Source organism: Nuphar pumila, chromosome 6 (assembly GCF_984573655.1).
Source record: "Nuphar pumila chromosome 6, dmNupPumi1.hap1.1, whole genome shotgun sequence".
NCBI lineage: Eukaryota > Viridiplantae > Streptophyta > Magnoliopsida > Nymphaeales > Nymphaeaceae > Nuphar > Nuphar pumila.
The window spans coordinates 134,486,941-134,508,433 of record NC_143254.1 but is presented as its reverse complement, the minus strand read 5'-3'; the positions used below and the strand labels follow the sequence as shown (position 1 = coordinate 134,508,433).

Genomic DNA, 21,493 nt, shown 5'->3' with positions numbered 1-21,493 from the left:
CGGGTTCTCCCTAAAACCGTGGCTAGGAGAAGAACCTCAATATCGGGTTCAGGGGCAACAACGCACACAGAGTTTTTGTATCCTCACAGTCTCCCCAAGACCGGATATCCAAGATTCTCATACTCCAGATGAGATATCCCAGAATGTAAATTTCACTGTTCTTATTCATTATTTTTATTTAAAGGTCATTCTTTAAGTTTGTCACACATATGCAAAAGTAAAGTGAAAACCCCGCATCCTCCCTTGCAGGAACCCATTCGGGACTCCAGCCCGTATAAACCATTAGAACAGTGTAGTAAAGTGTCAAACCATCTTATGTGGTTTAAGTGATATATTTAAAAACATAAGTAAGAGAAAACCAAACCCACGGCTCTCCAGGCCAATGATGGTCTATTTAGGCCATCGATGCATCGTATGCAAAAAAAATCATAACTTGCAATGTATGCAATAATACCAACATAATTACAAATGCATCTTCATTCAAGCTTCCACAGTCATAGGCATGTGTGACCATTTATGTGTAAGTGTTTTCATGCAATCACTTAATATACATGCATTCATCCATAGTTTCATAAGTATATGAGAATAATTATGCATGGAAATTAAACATGTCTCATCAGGTAGATACATGAAATCTTTCATTCGTAGCATGAGTTATCATCCACACACAAGCACATAAACCGGATCTAGAAATTTATATGTCAGGGCTGCACGCCTTTACATCAGGTATGCATCTATATCAAAACAACTTGCCATGCCCTATTAATAGACATCAAATACCTCACATGTTACAACTATAAAGCATGCTAACATGTGCCAAATGCATGTGCACTCATGCAATCCTAACACAATCATACGCATGTCAACCAACCCAACTATATACATATGCTGCAGGAACAGAACTGGAAAAATCTCAGGCATAAGCAATATTTTCATCTATTTCACCTGTATGAAATTAGTATTATGGACAACACCAACCATGACAAACATGGTTAGCTTAATGCACGTGTATCAACACGCATTCAAGATGTTTCTCTCACGATTTCAGTGTCAGTACATCCCACGCACACACACAATTTTATAACAGAAGTTTTATTTTCTTTTTGGCACCGAAGAAACCCACATCTATGCAATTACATGACAAGGATATCGTTTTCTGTTCAATGCTGAAACAACCCACACATATGCAGTTTAGCAGGTAAAATATTTTAGATATGGTCAACATTTCATAACCACTTTCAGAACGAGTCTAGGTATTTAGGAAGATATAAAGAATACAAGCATGCTGGCATGTGTAACCAAATATTCAAAACACGACTATATAGATAATAACAAATAAAGTTATCAGCATGTACTTATTAACATTGCATTAACCTAGGTATTGTAGTTATTATTTACAAGCAGGGAACATAGCAAACTTTTAGAACATGTCCGAAACAGTAGGTCATACCTGTGTTGCCCACTTAATATTAATATGCATCGATCATTCATATGCAAGTATTTGAAACAAATATATTTCACACCAAATCCAACACTACCATAGGCATAACAAGGGTATAGCTATTTATATTTATACACATGAATTTCAAAACTACTTGATTTGGGGTGGAACACAGCATAGTGCAGACTTTGCAAACACAATACACCCGAAAATCACATTAAATCCTACCAAGTTGGATTACCTATGCATGCCGAGCAGAACTTTCCCCTTTTTTTTTTTCAATCGAGTTACAGGCCAGCTTCCAGCTGACTAGATCAGCTGGGCCTACTATGGCCCGATTCAAAAGGTGCACAGCACCCAGCCGACTTGGGTCGATTGGGCAGGTCAACCCCCCCCAATGCGCAACATATTTTTTTTTCATGCCCAGCCGATCACTCAGCTGGGTCTGCTATCATGGCTGAGGCCTGATCGGCCAATCGAACCGAGTTCGATTGATCCATCAGCCAAAACCCTCAAAACCCAAAATGACCCAACACGTATTTTTCTCATTGGAAAACAATAAAAACACAGCTAAAAATAGAGAACACAGGTAGATCCTGTATTACTAAAAAGGGTTCCCATGGACCCTCATCTCAAAGAAATACATGGGATCGAACCCATGTTCGATCCCTCACCTAAATTCGATAGGAGCCCCGTACCTTTTTACGGTGGTTTTCCGGTGGCTGGAGGCTGCTGTCGTGAAGAAGGGAGTGTGGATGCTGCTTGCCGCGGCCTTCAATGGCAGCCGGTAGCCCACGCTGCCTGACGATGGTGGTTTTGCCCTCCGGCGTGCGCACACCGAGCGAGAGAGAGAGAGATAGGGAACGATGGGGAAGAGAGAGCCCGAGTGAAGAGGGCATAACCCCCTCTTCACCCCCCTTTTATCGACCCCAGGCCCCCCTCCTTCCTCGCCGAGATGGGAGGGGGAGGTCGGTTACGCCTTGCGTAACACCCCCTTTCCCCCCCCCCCCCCCCCCCTTTCCTAACCTGTTAGGGTTTATCGGGCAACCCTTATCGGGTTGCCCTTTCTGTTTTAAAAGGGTTGTGAGTTGGGGTGGGGCTCGGGTCCGAACCCGGGACCCGCAACCCGGCCCCAAAACAAATGGGTCTACAAGTGGATCCAAATGGATCCACTGTGGATCCTCGAATTAACTTAAAATTTTAAATTAGAAAAATTTTCATTTATCTATTATTACCCTTTAAATCAAAATTTCAAAATAAATTAATCCTAAATACCCCCCTTTTATGGGTCCTGGATCCTTAATGTGGATCTAGGCCCAAATAAAAAAAATTGAAATATTTTAAATTAAGAAATCTCGGGTTTTACACCGGGAGTGGTGTGTTAGTCACAGTTGTGAGTTTGTTTGGTATACCAAGAAAGTGGCGCCAGTGGATGCTGTTTTTCCTGGTGTCCCCGACTTTGGATGCTGTTTTTCAAGGTTCCGATGGATGGTGCTGTTTCCTGATATCGGTCGAGGGCTAAGTTTGGAACCCGGTAATAAAATATAAATTGTGTGTGAAGCTACCCCGGGAACCCTACTTGACCTCGGGGATTGTACCCGTTTGGTGTATCCGCGGGCAATGATAAATTAAAAAGAGGAACTTAAGGATTGTGTGCATTTAATAGGACATGCATATGGAAAGAGGAAAGCTTAAATGAAAGATAATAAATGGTTCATGCATTGCACATAAATCATGCATATTCTTGCTATGCATTAGTTAATGCATGTTTACCTCTTCACTTGGTTGTTTATGTTGATCATTGTATGATGTTGAGCTCTTTTGCATTTAATTGCCTTATTGATTAAGTTGTGATCAATGTTACATATTTCGTGTTCCCTCCTGTTAAATGTTTAATTTATGCATGAATGGTTAATTGACTTAGGAATTGATTATAATCGTATTCCTTAAAATATTACATGGATCTTATTTATGCTCTTTTTCTTATTTGATTCATTAGGGAAACCTGTACGCAGAATTCCTCGGATTTCTGGCTCTCATTTTATTCGTTTTTCCCAGACACAGGTGATCAGTGAAATAGACTCGCTTCTAAGTGGATACGAGGGTCACATTTGTTTCAGACGACTTCACTTACGGACATCGTGGCTCTATTTGTGTTTTCTTTTAGTTCTTCTTATTTTCTGCAATTTGATATTTCACTTTTGACATTAAATATGACTTTTATTGATTCATTAATAAAATAGTTCAGTTGGTTAGTTTTGAATGATAAATGTAAGTTGGTTTGTGGTGTGTGGTTATCCAACTGAAATTGGAACTGTAGGGACCCCAGGTCTTTGGGAAGTTTTCCGCAACTCTTAGAAAAAAAAAATTCTTCATTTTTCAAAGGTATGAGTTGGGGTCGTTACAGCATGTGCAATGCAGAGCTCTACAGAGTGAAAAATGCATCGAGTGTAGGAACGTGCGGTATGCGTTTGCTTGATTGATAACATGCGGCGGTAGCATGACATACGATAGGCAATGGTATTATCATTGGTGCGATGGTGTGTGGTGACACAAACGTGAAGTGTTGTTTGGTTAAGCAGGCCCAGCGGATCAAAGGATGTTGCCTTTGGGGATTTGGTTAAGGACCTCTCGACTTGGATGCGTTCTTCATGCGTAGCGGTTGGATGCACAGGGGTGCGTGTGGGTTGGGGCTAATTCCCTCAGGGATCACTTTAAGTGGTTCCAACCGAGTACGGTGATGTAGGGCTAGGTGAGTGAATGCATAAGAGCCAGCGAACGAGTCTGGGTGGTGCTCTTCGCTATGACATGCAATCATCAATTGGTCTTCAGACTGCGGGTCACAAGGCCTTGTCCCTTCAATGGCGAGGTTATGCTGGGGGCATGGACATGGAGTCGCGATACGCTCTATGGCATGCGAGGCTAAGGCATTCATGCACTTGCTAGCTGGCATGGGATGGCTATGTACGTAAGTAGCATGAACAAGGTAAAATACACATTTGGAAATGCGCTTGATCAACTTCCGCTAGATAGTTGTGCACGAGGTGATGCGCAGGGCTAATGAAATGATTGGGCACATGAAAAAGTGTTAGTGCGCGGCCTTTGGCCGTTAGGCTGGCCAGACTGAGCAGTCTTGAGCATCGCGGGTTTGCAAAAAATTCTATGCCCGAGATAGATGGAACAATGCTATAAGTTATATATTCCTTCATCTCACACATTACACCTTATGAATTGAAACGATAACCCTTCATTCAAAATTTTGAACAGTAGTCATAAGGGAAGGCAGACAGGAATTTATATAGTGCTAATGATGTGTCTGTATACTTTCTTATGCCTAGCAATAGTATCGACATCTTTGTAGTTTACATTATGAACCTTCTTTGCTATTTGTTGATATATATTTTCCTTGCAGGTTCCTATCAAACGAGAGAAACTACAATATCTTTGTCAAATTGTTGTTCTGTTAAAAGTAAGAGACGCCTTATTCATTTTGTTATTGAATTATCATATTCCACATAGCCATTAAGTTTTGAGTTTTGCTTTCTACACAGATTATTGGATGTACTTTCAGAAAAATGGACACTACTCACAGTTTACCACATATCCTCAATCTTCTTCAAGCTGATATTGAAAGTTTGCTCCTTCCAACAAAGGTTACCAGCTTATAATGCAACATTTGCTTTGATGCTTTTTATTATCCTATTCTGAGATTGGTTGCAACTAATTACTATGGACTACTGCTTGCAGGATGAGTTGAATTTAGAAGTCTCCAAGGGAGCTCGGTCTAGCAAGTTGAGCTTTTTGAGCTCTCTAATGTGGAGTAAGATTTGGATTCTCTTCCGGGCTGAACGGAAAACAACCTTTTGTTTGTGTTTTTGTTGAGACGTTGTAATATGTTTTATTCCAACAAGTGAATGATACATGAGTCCTCCTTTGATGGCTGTCCTGTATATTTTGCAGCAGCTTTTAGCTTAGTAAGGTCCTATCATGTCTTGTATGCATTGGTGTGGTATATATGGGTTATGTTTGTCCTAAACATGTGCACTGCTATGTCACATAGGTGTAGGTGCCGATGTGGCACTTTAAAAAAGCTTGGATGCGGGGTATATATATATATATGTATATATATATATATATAATTAACAGTTTTAAGTTAACACTATTGAAATAAAAACAATTATCATATCATCAATTCATCATGCATAAATTCATGCAATAAATCAAATTAACATTCTACAATTGCTATTCCTTATCAATAAAAGGTAACATGACACCGGTGTTGAGGTGCGGATATATATATATATATATATATATATATATATATATATATATATATATATATATATATATATATACACACACGTGTGTGTATGTGCATTTATGTATATATATAATAAAAATGGACTTGGTTGGGGTTAACTGAATCTACTTTTGGACAGAAATCAGCCTCATTGTGGTTGACTTCACCTGACACAAGGGAAGCTGTGTCCAAGTGTCGTACCCACATGGGTGCAGGTGCGACACGGGTGGAGTGCCCTGTTAGAAGAGTCCTTGTTACATAGGTGCACTGTGATTAATATCTTGTTGTAGATGCAATCTAGTAGAAACCACTATTTTTTCACATTTTCAATTTTTTTGTAGATCTAACTTTATAGACTCCGCCTGTGTAGTTATACACTGCTGGTCCCAAGCCCGGATAAAGGAGGAGGGTTGCGGTAGGCCTGTGACAGCCAGCATAAAAACTTTGTCATATCCTATGAAAATGAACCAATATGAGAATTTCGTTGGGGCGTTCCCTACTGAGCGACGCGCTGTACTCTCTAGGCCCGGAGGCAGTGATAAATGTGCAAGGGTTGCTAGGTCGTCGCCCAGAAGCGACGCGTCACACCGGCGCCCGGGTGTGGTGTCAAATAGGCAAGGGTTCCCTCACTTTGTTGGACGGGTGGGGGTAAAGAAGTTAGTCCAAGACCATAAAATTAGGTTAGCCACTTGGAACATAGGGTCTTTAACTGGTAAGTTGGTAGAGTTAGTAGATGTTATGTGTAGGAGAAAGATTGATATTTTATGTCTTCAAGAGACCAAATGGGTAGGTGAGAAAGCTAAAGTGATAGAACCTTGGGGATATAAGATTTGGTATACAGGAATAAATAGGAATAGGAATGGAGTAGGGATTGTTATGAGTCGTCAGTTTATAGATAATGTAGTTGAGGTCCGTAGGAAGGGTGATAGAATTTTACTTATTAAATTAGTATTAGGTACGGATATTATTAATATTATTAGTGTTTATGCACCTCAAGTAGGTTTAGATGATTCCATTAAGCATCAATTTTGGGAAGATTTAGATGGAGTAGTACAAGAGACATCTTATGGAGAAAAGCTTTTCATCGGCGGTGACCTTAATGGACATGTAGGCATTAGTAGGGAGGGATTTGAGAATATCCATGGAGGCTATGGTATAGGAGAAAGAAATGAAAGTGGAGAAAGGATTTTAGATTTTTGTTTGTCCTATGATATGATCTTAGCAAACACTTGGTTTAGGAAGAGGGAGTCTCACCTAGTAACATTTAAAAGTGGGGTTAATACGAGTCAGATAGATTTTTTCCTACTTAGAAAGAGAGATAGGGGTTGTTGCATCGATTGTAAGGTTATACCAGGAGAAAGTGTAGCTACACAACATAGAGTCTTAATTTTAGATCTTAAAATTAGACAATGCCGCAAAAGGGATAGACATAGGATAGATCCTAGAATTAAGTGGTGGGCACTGAAAGGAGCTAAACAAGGAATGTTTGTAGAGCAGGTAGTTAAGGAAGTTGATTGGTGTCTCGAGGAGGATTCAGAATCAATGTGGAATAAGATAGTGGGTGGTATGAGAAAAGTAGCTAAGGAGGTATTGGGTGAGTCTAAAGGCGGTGCACCACTAGGTAAGGATACATCATGGTGGAACGAGGATGTCAAATTAGCTATTAAGGTTAAAAGAGAGTGTTATAGAAATCTAAGTAAGAGTCGTGATAATGAGAATTTGGAGAAGTATATGATAGCAAAGAAGGAAGTTAAAAAAGTTGTTCGAAACGCGAGGGCTAAGGTATATAAGGAGGTTTATGACAAGTTGGATACCAAAGAAGGCGAGAAGGATATTTATAGGCTTGCAAAGATGAGAGATAGGAAATCGAAGGATTTGGGTATGGTTAGATGTATCAAAGATGAAACGCAAAGGGTTTTAGTCTAAGATGAGGAGATTAAGGAGAGATGGAAAGATTATTTTGATAAGCTATTTAATGATAGTCATGCTCAAGATCTTGGAGACTTCTCCATTCCTTTTCATGAGATAAATCGTGACTTCATGCGCAAGATTCAAAAGAAAGAAATTGCAGAGGCTTTGAAGAAAATGAAATCAAGAAGGGCAGTTGGCCCAGATGGTATACCTATCGAGGCTTGGAAATGCTTGGGAGAGAAAGGTTTAGAATGGTTGACAAATCTTTTTAACTTGATTTGGCGAACAAATAAGATGCCTAATGAGTGGAGGAAGAGTACTTTGGTGCCTTTATATAAGAATAAGGGTGATATACAAGATTGCACAAACTATCGTGGTATAAAACTCATGAGTCATACTATGAAACTTTGGGAGAGGGTGATTGAGTCTAGGTTGAGGAAGGTTGTCATGATATCAGAGAATCAATTTGGTTTTATGCCTGGAAGATCAACTATGGAAGCTATACATCTTCTTAGACAACTTATTGAAAGATATAGAGAGAGGAACAAAGATTTGCATATGGTTTTTATTGATTTAGAGAAGACATACGATAGAGTACCTAGGGACGTTCTCTGGTGGACAATGATGAAGAAAGGTGTTTCTCTCAAGTACATTAGTATAATTAAAGATATGTATGAAGGAGTAGTAACCAATGTCCGCACTTGTGGAGGGGTGACAACCAATTTTCCGATAACGGTTGGGTTACATCAAGGATCTGCTTTAAGCCCTTTCCTATTTGCGATAGTGATGGATGAGCTTACGAGATCAATTCAAGAAAATGTACCGTGGTGTATGTTGTTTGCTGATGATATTGTTTTGATTGATGAGTCTAGAGCTGGGGTTAATGCTAAGTTAGAATTATGGAGACAGACATTGGAAGCTAGAGGTTTTAAGTTGAGTAAGAGTAAGACTGAATATATGGAATGTCGGTTTAGTAAGCAACGAAGTAGTGATGGGAGTGTAGTGAAGCTTGGTGAGCAAGATATACCGGTGAATGATTATTTCAAATATTTGGGATCCATCATTCAAAAGTATGGAGAAATTGATGGAGATGTAAATCATAGGATAAAGGTTGGGTGGATGAAATGGAAAAGTGCTACTGGAGTGCTGTGCGATCGTAGAATGCCATTGCGGTTGAAGGGAAAGTTTTATAGGACGACTATTAGACCCGCTTTACTATATGGTACGGAATGTTGGGCTGCCAAGAGACATCATATTCAAAAAATGAGTGTAGCTGAGATGCGGATGCTTAGATGGATGTGTGGAAATACAATTAAAGATAAGATTCGGAACGAAGAGATACGTAAGAAGGTAGGTGTTGCACCCATTGAAAATAAGATTCGAGAGAATCGTTTACGGTGGTTTGGACATATTCGGCGAAGGCCTAATGATGCTCCAGTTAGAATGGAGAAATGGGAAAATATATTAGTTAAAAGAGGTCGGGGTAGGCCTAGGAAGACTTGGATGGAGATGATAGGAAAGGATATGAATGCTTTGAACCTCACCGAGGACATGGCGTTGGATAGAAATGATTGGAGGAAAATGATTCATGTGGAAGACCCAAAATGAATTTCTTTTTTGGTTCATATCGCTGACCCCAATTGTTTTGGGATGAAGGCGTAGTTGTTGTTGTTGTTGTAACTTTATAGACGTGTTCTACATAGTTTCTTTAGTAGAAAGCAGGTTTTTGCGGCATATATGTTGGTTTTCCAAGGGATTCTAAAATCAAAGCCCACAATGTACCAAAATCTAAGGACTTAAAATAACTTTTTTCATTAAAAGAAGATGATCCAAGGTGCGATCCTAGCTGAATAACATCCATGAAGTTAGATTGAATGGATACAACTAGGGATGGTAAACGAGTTGAACAAGAACAAACTGTGTTCAAACTCAGCCCATTCTTGTGGCGACCTGAGCGGACCTTGAGCTCATGGTGAGCGAGTTCAACAAGATGAGATGGAGCTGGCATGTAAACATCTTCATTTAATTCACCATTTAGGAATGCATTCTTAACATCTAATTGATAGACATGCCATTTTTTAACTGACGCAATGACAATAAGAGTCCTAACACTAGTCATCCTAGCTACGGGTGCAAAAGTTTCTTCATAGTCTATAACGTATTCTTGAGCATATCCTTTTGCTACTAATTGGGCTTTATAGCGTTCTAATGAACCATCACTTTTAGTTTTTGTAGAAACTGAACCGAGTCCTAGAGAGAGAAGAGAGAGAGAGAGAGAGAGAGAGAGAGAGAGAGAGGCGGCTGCACAGAAACCTCAGAATTTTTTTCGATATTAGGGCCTCTCTCTATGTTAAATAGAGAGAGGCTTAAAGACATAATTACAATAAAGCCCCATTATAAAAAAATAAATTACAAATAGCATCTTATTGTAAAATAACTTAACTTAAAACCACCTATTCTCAACACTCCCCCTCAAGCTGGAGCATAGATATCAATCATGCTCAGCTTGTCACAACATTTTGAGAAATTTGGTCTAGCAAGAGGTTTTGTAAACATATCTGCAACTTGGTCTTCCGACTTTAGATATTTGGTAGTGATATGACCTACTTGAATCATATCTCTTACATAGTGGCAATCAACCTCAATGTGCTTTGTTCTCTCATAAAAGACATGATTGTTCGCTATATATGTTGCAGCCTTGTTATCACACATCATGGTCATGGGAGAGGAAACCTTCACTTGGAGATCAAGAAGAACAGTACGAACCCACATCAATTCAGCAGCTGTTTGGGCCATAGCCCGATATTCTGATTCTGCACTCGACCTAGAAACCACATTTTGCTTCTTACTTCTCCAAGAGATCAAGTTGTCTCCCAGGAACACACAGAATCCTGTGGTAGTTTTCTTTATGAATAGTGTATGATCTGCTGCTGACCTATTAAAGCCAAAACCTGACATCATTTCAAACAACTTCTGAAACCATGCACGAGGACTTTGTTTCAAGCTATAAATTGCCTTTTTCAATCTACACACCTTTTGACACTCCCCCTTAACCTCGAATCCTGAAGGTTGTTGCATGTAAACAGTTTCAGATAGGTCCCCATATAGAAATGCATTTTTCACATCTAATTGTTACAGGCTCCAACCATGCTGCACAGCTACTAAGAGAACAAGACGAATGGTACCCATTCGTGCAACAGGAGAAAAAGTTTCAAAGAAATCAATATCATATGTCTGAGTATACCCTTTGGCTACTAATCTGGCCTTGTACCGTTCAATTGAACCATCAGATTTGTACTTTATCGTATATACCCATTACATCAAACAATGTCAGCATCTGCTGGGGAATCAACTAGATCCCAAGTATGCTGAGATATTAAGGCATCCATTTCTTCTTGCATAGCCATCTTCCAGCGAGTATCAAGCTCTGCCTGCTGATAGTTCAGAGGAATAACTTCAGCAGATAAAGCTGAAATAAAAGATTTCATTTGATTTCCAATTCTGGCTTCGAAGACAAAATGAGACATGGGATATAAAGTACATTGTCGTGTCCCCTTGCGTAGAGCAATAGGCCTGTTATCATCATCATGAAGATCACTGTTGTCAGTAGAACTTACCTCAGGGGAAGAAGAAGATGAAGGCACTTGCGGAGGTGGAGCCCTTTTGATTTTTTGGGTAACCTATAAATATGCATTTTGTAGCTTGAGCAACTAATTTATCACGGTCAGGGCCAAGTTTGTGTACAAAACAAACACATCCAAACACTTTGGGCGAGAGGGAGAAGAGAGGGGTATTTGGTTTTAGGATATGAATTGGAATTTGATCACCCACAGAAGAGGAAGGCATGCGGTTGATCAGATAGCAAGCAGTTGTAATTGCATCTCCCTAGTCTAACGCAGGAACATTTGATTGGATCGTAATGGTCCTGGCAACATCAAGTAGGTGACGATGTTTTCGCTCAGCCACCCCATTTTGTTGAGATGAATAGGCACAGGAAGTTTGGGGTTGGATGCCACTATCTTGGTAAAATTGTAACAGACTTTTTGATTTAAACTCGAGAGCATTATCAGTGCGAACAATCTTGACACTAGATTCAAACTGAGTTTTTATTTCAAGAATTAAAGATTTGATAATATTTGGAACATCAGATCGTTCCTTTATTAAAAACACCCATGATAACTTAGAGAAATCATCAACAATAACTAAATAGTATCGACACTGAGTCCTAGTAGGAATCTTACTAGGACCCCATACATCTGCATGAAGAAGTTCAAAGACTTTATTACTAGACTGACTCTGACTCGAAGGAAACGAACTTCGATGATGCTTGCCCAGCTGACATGCTTCACACTGAAATGATGTGGTGGAGGGAATCTGAGGAAAGACCGAACGAAGCTTTGACAATAAAGGATGACCAAGACGACGATGCCACTGAACAGGACTAAATGAATGTTCCACTGCAGCATGAACAGTACCCATTGGATGATGTAAGTAGTAGATTCCATTTTCTTCATAGCCTCCACCAATCTTCTTCCCCGTCAGCAAATCCTGAAAATGACAACCCATTGGATCAAATATTACTCTACAGTTTTGTTCTTTTACAAGACAACTAACAGAAAGTAAACTTTGAGGAAATTTTGGAGCATGAAGAGCATTTTTCAACTGTAATGAGGAGGATATAGAAATATTTCCCTGACCAACAACCGGGGAGGAACTCCCATCGGCTAATAAGACTCCTCGATGAACTGTAATATCCTTTAGATCTGAAAAAACAAGTGAATTTCCACACAAATGTCTGGATGCACCAGAGTCAATAATCCACTTACTGTCAGTCGAATGAAGATGATTTCCGGTTGAATAGGCAACAACAACTACAGGAGGGGTGGTACTCAAAGGACGAAGAGCTATCAACTCATCATATTCAACACGACTGAGGGTGATACTACTGTCACTTGCAAAGATATTATCCTGTACATTTGTTGCCTAGAGAGTAGTAACATTTGCTTTAGGAGCATATGACTTTGATGAAGAGGAGGTTGGTCGGCCATGCTTATCCCAACAACGATCTTCTAAATGTCCAGATTTTCCACAGAATGTACATTGAAGCTTTCCTCTGCCTCCCACACCTCGTCCGCGACCTCGTCCTCTGATGTTCTGAAGATTTCCACGTCCATAACCAGATGAGACAACTAAGGCAGATGACTGAGTCACAGGCTGAGAATGTGGAAGAGATATCGCAAGTCTGCTTAGACGGTTATATGCCTCAACAAGAGTAGGTACATTCGAACCAGTCAACATTTGGACTTTTGCAACAGAAAATTCTGAAGATAAACCTGTAATTAACCTAGCAACCATAGTTTGTTCTTGATGATCTTTTTGTTTCGAACAACAGAGAGGTCTGTGAGCATTAAGTCTTTCAAACGCAGCTTTTACGGAGGCATAGTACTGGGCCAAGGTTTGATCTCCCTGCTGTAAATTGTATATTTCCTGTTTGACTTGTAGGATACGACTCACATTAGTCTCTTGTGAGTATGTATCTCGAAGATTGTCCCACATCTGTTTGGCTGTATTATAATAAATTAAACCATCTGCAATATGGGGTTCGACACTATTCATAATCCATGACATAACTATGTCATTATCTTCATCCCAGGTAACATATTTTCCCACATTTTTAGTGGGTTCATCTTCCAACAAGATATGTTTTCTACGATGTCCAGATACCGATATCATAAATGTTGTGGACCACCTGGCATAGTTAGTTTCATTTAACCTTACAGACGAACCGTACGAAAATGGATTGGCAAATGCCTTATATTCTCCAATATATTCCAATTTTGAATCACATTTCGAAGTTTCAGCCATACTTCTGGTTAAAAAAAACTGGACAATCTCCAAACTAAACAGGGAAAAATCGTGTGTTACACTCACACGCCAACTGATATTCCAATCATCAGTTGTTCACCCACGAACAACAAAAAAAACCCCACGACAGTAGTGAGCAGCAGCCCACAAACAGAAAAATGATTCTGCACGTCAGTGAATCACGACTAACATGACTTCTGCATATGCAACAGTAATTTTTTTCATAACAGGGGCAGCTCCCCAGACATATACAGTTCGACACTAAGTCATTCATTTTTTTTTTCTTCACGAGCAACACCACTACGTGTTGGATTGCTACCCAAAATAAGCAGGAAGTCACGACCTTTTCAGTGGAAATTGTACCAACAACAATCAATCTCCCCACAACAACGATATCAAGATAAACAAAACAGGGCCCCAACCATATGTAGAATCACCAACAGCAATCACACTCCCAACAACAACGATATCAATATTTCATACGACATGTTCAGTGCACACTATACCAACAACAATCAAACTCTCAACAGGTAGTCACGAGACTGACGGCAGGAACTACCACTGAGGCAGTAGGTAGTCACGAAACAATAAAACAAGAAGCTACGAACCCACAGCAAGCATCCACGAACCCACAGCATGACCAGATCTGTCATCAGATCAAAAAAAATTTTTGCATCGCTGACCTGATCTCTCTATTGATTTCTTTTACTCATTGGATCGGAGTTTGATCACGATCAAGATGGCCTCCACGATCGATCAAGCCTTGATCAGACTCGATCACACTCCCACGTAACAGTCGATCACGCTCCCACGATCACGCTCCCACGCCGAGCTTTGATCACACTCGATCACGCTCCCACGTCACAGTCGATCACGCTCCCACGATCTGCGAAGCTCTGATACCATGTAGAAACTGAACCGAGTCTGAGAGAGAGAGAGAGAGAGAGAGAGAGAGAGAGAGAGAGAGAGAGAGAGAGAGGCGGCTGCACAGAAAACCTCAGAACTTTTTTCGATATTAGGGCCTCTCTCTATGTTAAATAGAGAGAGGCTTAAAGACATAATTACAATAAAGCCCCATTATAAAAAACTAAATTACAAATAGCATTTTATTGTAAAATAACTTTACTTAAAACCACCTATTCTCAACAGTTTTAATTTTGAAGACCCATCTACATCCAATCGATCTCTTTCCAACGAGTAATGAAGTTATTTCTCAAGTTTTTGCCTTTTCAAGGGCACTAAGTTCTAAGTTCATGGCTTCAACCCATTGGGGAATGTTTTTGGCTTTATTATAATGTGAAGGTTCATGAAATGAGTGTAATGCAATTAGACACGCTCTATACCTTGGAGTTAGAGACTCATAGGAAACAAACCTATTAGGAGGATTGGAGATTCGACCGGATCTCCTTAAAGAGGTTTCTTCTATGTTGGAACCTTGAGAGTATTTTTCTAAGGCACTCATTTGAGCTTGTTGACCACGTCTAACATTGGTTTGGATTGGTCTATCACTTTCATTTTCAACATTGTTAAGAGGAATATCCTCTAGATCATTCAACAAATCATTAGAGATTTCCTCTTCTCTTCTTGAGAGAGAAGATCAAATAAGAAAGATATTTACTTTCGTCAATATCTTTAGTTTTCACAAAACCATTTTCATTTTCCAAAGATGTTACATCTTTGGATACATAGAGTTTGTTGTTTTTAAGGTCAAAACATCTAAAACCCTTTTGATTTTCTTCATATCCTAAGAAAATACATTCAATAGCTTTAGGAGATAATTTGTCTCTTTTATGTGTAAGGACAAAACATTTACACCAAAAAATTCTTAATCTATTGAAATCGGGTGTTCTTTCAAATAGTTTTTCATATGGGGATGTATTTTGTAAGGATAAAGATATCATTCTATTTATCAAGTAAGTTGAGGTTAAGGCGGCTTCGACCCAAAAACTTTTTGGAATTTCTTTGGAGATAAGAAGTATCCTAGTAGTTTCCAAGATATGTCTATGCTTTCTTTCTACTAAACCATTTTTTTGAGGAGTCCTAGGACATGATCTTTGATGAAAAATTATATTTATTTCTAAATAATTTTGAAATTCATTTGATAGATACTCTCCACCCGAATCAGATCTAAGAATAGACATATTACTTGAAAATTGATTTTTGACTATCATATGAAATTTCTTGAAGAAGTCAAATTCTTTTGATTTTAAATTGAGAAAGTAGATCCACACATATCTAGTGTAGTCATCAATGAAAGTAACATAATAGTAGTATCCTCCTTTAGACATGACCGGAGAAGGGCCCAAATGTCCGAATGGACTAACTCAAAAGGTCTTTTGGACACAAAAGTTCGATTTGGAAAATGAGTGGATTTCATTTTGCCAAAAATACAATTTTTGCAGACAATGTTTCTCATTACAAAATTTCTTTCCAAAAGGAAAGGAGTACATTTTTGAGAAACTTGGATGTCCAAGTCTTTGATGCCAAGTTTCAATATTTTTATCTTGGACATGGTTACTGTTGAAGTCGGCTAGGGAGAAGACATGAAGAAAAGGAAAAACAGAGAAAAGAGAGAGAGAGAGGAAGAAAAAATCGTGTATTTCATCAATAGTTAGGTCTAGTCTCTCACTTAAATAGAGAGATTAAACACTCCTTATTTACAATAATGCCCCTGTCACGAGTAGTTATTAATGTAACGCCCCGAAATCTTAACCCAAATTTTGAGAATTTTTTTTTTCAATACAGCGGAAACCAGTCATACCGTAGGGTTAAGTATTCCAGAACATTACAGATGGAGCAAGATCAAAACATTCTTTTCATTTCAATATCAATGAAAATTTAGATCAGAGTTCTCACACTATCCTTGGAACAGTAAATCCAAAATCCCGATCTAAGCCTCATCCCGCAGTCGCTCATAAATCCAACTCTTCGCGTGAAAATTTATAGGAATTAGACTACAACTGTCTAAGTAGGAATTACTGTGATTTTTCTTGTAGATATATCATGTGTCAAGTATATGGTGTGGGTGCCAAATGTGATTTTCAACCCATACAAGAATAAGTAAAGAACTACGCTACAACAATCAACAATTTATGAGAAGCAATCTGACAAGTATCATAAAAAACAATCATTTAAATATCCCATAACCACATATATGAATTCATACAATGATTCAAAAAAATGCAATTATGACAGTTCATAATTCAGGAACACATTCATACCACAAGGTACATCCATTATGCATAAAGAAACATTAAATCATACTATGATGCAAAATTTTAGTACAACAAGACATTTAACATACATTGAAAGTTAAACATCATGCATCCACCAAACCTATAACAATTAAGGGAACAGATAACATATGCATCTAAGACATTCAGATTATTTCATCATTTCATGTGCTTTGATAATGCTGACATCATATCACATTCAATGATTTCGACAGGAAACACACGCAAATGTCTACTAAGAGATTTAGTCGAATATTCATGATACACACATCAATCATGCTATGCCATTATAATAGATTCCTACAGATAGTCATCTATAACGCAATCATCTACAATATAAAACTATGTAGACGTGAACTCACCTATATGCTAATCACAACTAATACAAAAATCAAAATAAAATTTACTTACAGAGCGATTGCAGGGTATGGCACGACCGTGATCTTTGATTTAGTGTTCCAACGCTCTGATACCAAACCTGTAACGACCCCAATCCAGATCCTTTGAAAAATACAGTATATTTTTTTTTTCTAAGAGTTGCGGAAACCTTCCCAGCGATCTGGGGTCCTCACAATTCCACTTTCCATTGGATAGCCCATCCACCACAAACGAATTTGCAATTATCATCCATATCAATCAACTAAAACTCTTTTATTAATGAGTAAGAAAATTTCAAAGACAAGGTTTTCTTCAACTGAAAGTAAAGTAACAATTGCAGAATTTAAAAGAACTGAATGACAAAATAAAGAGCCAAATTATCCTGTACTGAAGCTGACAAGCCCAAGTGTAACTCATCCGTCCCCAGATGCATATCCAACTTCACTGTTCACCATTTCCTGTGAAAAACCAACAAAGTAGGGTGTCAGAACCGAAATTCTGAGCACAGCTACTTCTAAAGAAACCAAGTGAGAGAAAGAACATGGATTAGATTTCATGCAGTGATTTGAGTGAGTGCAGATATAAAATTTGCAACATTTAAATATCTATAACTACCAACAGTTGCATATACTTACCAGTCAAGAACAATAAAGCAATGTCACATATCAATAACTAAATAACCAAACCTTTCAGCATGATTTCACAAAGTAAAGCGTATGCTACCACCAAATGATGTCATGATATCAAGAATGATCCAAACATGCATGATCTAATGCATAACAGAAAAATGCATGATTATTTGCAATGTATGATTTCTTTTGTTATCTTTCATTTAAGTTTCATCTTTCCATGTGCATGCCCTATTATATGCACACATCCTTAAGTTCCTTTTTTTAATTACCGTGGCCCGCGGATACACCAAACGGGTACAAACCCCGAGGTCAAGTAGGTTCCCAGGGTAGCTTAACAAACAATTTGTATTTTATTACTGGGTTCCAACTTAGCCCTCGACCGATATCAGGAAACAACACCATCCATCGGAACATTAGACCTCCACATCTAATGTCGGGGACACAAGGGACACCCCACGCCCACAAGTGTCACTTCCTTGGTACCATAAACTCACAACTGTGACTAACACACCACTCCCGGGTAAAGTGGCGGACTCTCATAAATAAGATTCATGTAATATTTTAGAAGGATACAATTATAACTAAATTATAAGGCAATTAACTATTCATGCAACAATAAAATAAACATTAGGCATGAGGGAACACTAAGTAAGTAACAGTGATTATAATTTAATCAATAAAGCAATTAAATGCAAAGAGATCAATATCATGCAATGATCAATATATAACAACCAAGTGAACAGGTAAACGTGCATGAACTAATGCATAGCAAGAGTATGCATGATTTATGTGCAATGCATGAACCGTTTATTATCTTTCATTTAAGCTTTCCTCTTTCCATATGCATGTCCTATTAAATGCACACAATCCTTAAGTTCCTCTTTTTTTAATTTATCATTATCCGTGGATACACCAAACGGGTACAATCTCCGAGGTCAAGTAGGGTTCCCGGGGTAACTTCACACACAATTTGTATTTTATTACCGGGTTCCAAACTTAGCCCTCGACCGATATCAGGAAACAACACCATCCATCAGAACCTTGGAAAACAGCATCCAAAGTCGGGGACACCATGGAAAACAGCATCCACTGGCGCCACTTTCTTGGTATACCAAAACAAACTCACAGCTGTGACTAACACACCACTTCCGGGTAAAGTGGCGGACTCTCCCTAAAACCGTGGTTAAGAGAAGAACCTCAATATCGGGTTCAGGGGCAACAAAACTCACACGGAGTTTTTGTATCCTCACGGTTTCCCCTAAACCGCAATATCCAAGATTCCCACGCTAAAGCAGGGACATCAAGGAGAAAGTGAATTACACTGTTCTTTACTTTTTTTTATTTGGTTATTAATCCGTTTCTTTTATATTTGCAAATTTACATGCAGAATTAATAACATAAGCTTGCACATCAGCATGCTAAGCTTTTCACGGGACCACCGCCCATGACAACATAGAACAGTGCGATAAAACATTAATATCACATTTGATTTGTTGTAATGCATCAAAATAACTAAATCAGAGAACAACTGGTTCTCGAGGCTCACCCAGCCCTTGATGATCCAATTGACCATCAATGCATCCATAAGAAAAAATCATCAATCGCATGCCTCCATGCATTATTTTTCACATGCTTTTCAGTGCACATTCGTGTATGCAAACTTTCGAGATGTGTGTGAAACAATAAACTCATAAGCATATGCACGAGTTCACATATATCCAGGCTGATTGCATGCTTCTATTTACGAATCATGTCACTGACTACATGCAAGGCATGATGGTTTCTGGTCTTTACATACATAAGAAACGACTACGCATTACTACCATGAACATGCATGTTATAAACAACCTAGACATGTGTGCAGTGTCATTCTCTGGCACGAATCAAACCAAGTGTAAACCCATCAACCCATACAAACACTCATGCCATTATGATCATGTAATAGCATATCAATTTCATTATCTTCATGCACATGAAAATCCAATTATGCAATACCAGTTCGGGTAACCCATTACATACTAAATGCAAGCATGTGCAAATTTCATTATGTTGCATGCATAAAGATATTTCAACGAAACTTAACGAAATTCGGAAATTTAATCCCATGACAATACACATTCCTATATATTTTTTTTCGCTACGCATGCATTTGAACCCAAATCCTGAAATAATAAAATGCTAAAGTAAATCATATAAGTTAACACATGTGAATAAAAGTATTGAATTACATGCACCTTGCAAAGTCTGCAGCTTTTAAACGTACAAAGAAACATATATATATATATATATATATATATATATATATATATATATATATATATATATATATATATATATATATATATATCCCACTTGGCAGGTCTGTCAGGGCCGGCACCAGTCCAGCCGAGGGCTTGACTGGGCCTGACAGAACCCGACATGTCCATTTGAACCACTCGCAAAACTAATTAATCCCTTTTTTTTTCTTGTGTAGTGCCTATCTACAGCCAGCAACCGGGGTCGGCGACGGTTGGGTTTCAACGGTTTGTGCAGAAGACTATATTAGAGACTTGGTTTATTCACAGTTAGGATCACCATAGGAAATACATGTATACTTTTGTTTTAACCTGCTTAAACCTGAAAATTTCTAAAGTGAACCCATGGTCGTCGATTTTCATTCTTGGATTCACTAGGAAGCTGCTTACTATACTTTTGCTATTTTAACAGTGTGTAAGAAGAAAATACCCAAGGTACACACGTGAGTCTTGGGTTTGGCAATTGAATCATAATGAAAAAATTTGTGTTATGTACTGAACACAGATGAACACTGAATCCTTCAAAAGAAATCGAACAAACAATGCACTTAACATAGAGATCACAAACTGTTATTAAACTTAATACACCATTTACACATAACAAGTGGCTGTAATTACTTAACCATTAAAATTGTAACATAAAGCCTACAATCAATATTCATCATCATTTTCATCAAATCTAAGCTTCCTCTCCCCCCCCCCCCCTATACGATGAGAGACTAACAAATCGATAGCATAGCTGCACCACCAAAAATTCCTATCTATATGAGATTCAGACGTTCCTTGGTTGATGCTAAATTCGAAATTTGAATTTCTGTCTGAAATGGTTATTATATTTTATTTTATTTTTTTAAAGTTTCGGTAATCGAGTTGTTTATTCAAAAGGATCCTGTCAGTGTATACCTTCTTTCCTAAGGTCAGAGAGTCGTAGTTCAACAACCCGAAACTCCACCCATCAACGATCCGAAATCCCCAAAACTGTCGATTTGGGGTTTCTGACACCTCAAACCCCCAAATCTGCCTCTCTCTAATGATTTCCCTAAAATATTCCATGAAAAGCAAATATGCACCCTCTTTCTCATTCAGAATCAAGAGGGGAACCCGTACCTCTTGAAGAATTTTCCGACGAACTCTTCAGCGATCGAAAGCTGTAGTCGCGTGGGTAGGGCCGGCTGAAGTCGTCCCTTGCGGCTGCTGTGACAGGGGTACCTACCATGGCTGCGGTTTTCCGGCGACCTCCACCTCCCCAATGCTCGCCCACACGAGAGAGAGAGAGAGAGAGAGAGAGAGAGAGAGAGAGAGAGAGAGAGAGAGAGAGAGAGAGAGACGAGGGAAGAGACCCCCTCTCCACTCCCTTTTATCGGCTGATTTCCCCCCCTTCCATGCCGAGATGGGTGGGGATCGGTTACGCCAGCCGACCCCCCCCCCTTCCTTTCCCC

At 38.9% G+C, this 21,493-nt stretch overlaps 1 protein-coding gene across 2 annotated transcripts in view; it reads left to right on the top strand.

Annotated features, from left to right (window-relative positions):
• LOC149836361 (uncharacterized) overlaps window positions 1–21,493 on the top strand; it is a 204,503-nt gene that overhangs the window by 91,566 nt on the left and 91,444 nt on the right. For both annotated transcript variants that reach the window (XM_090009158.1, XM_090009159.1), the window contains 3 exons: window positions 4,854–4,910; window positions 4,993–5,094; window positions 5,189–5,261. In XM_090009158.1, coding sequence (XP_089865284.1) covers window positions 4,854–4,910; window positions 4,993–5,094; window positions 5,189–5,261 — 232 coding nt within the window. The remainder of the gene's footprint in view (window positions 1–4,853; window positions 4,911–4,992; window positions 5,095–5,188; window positions 5,262–21,493) is intronic.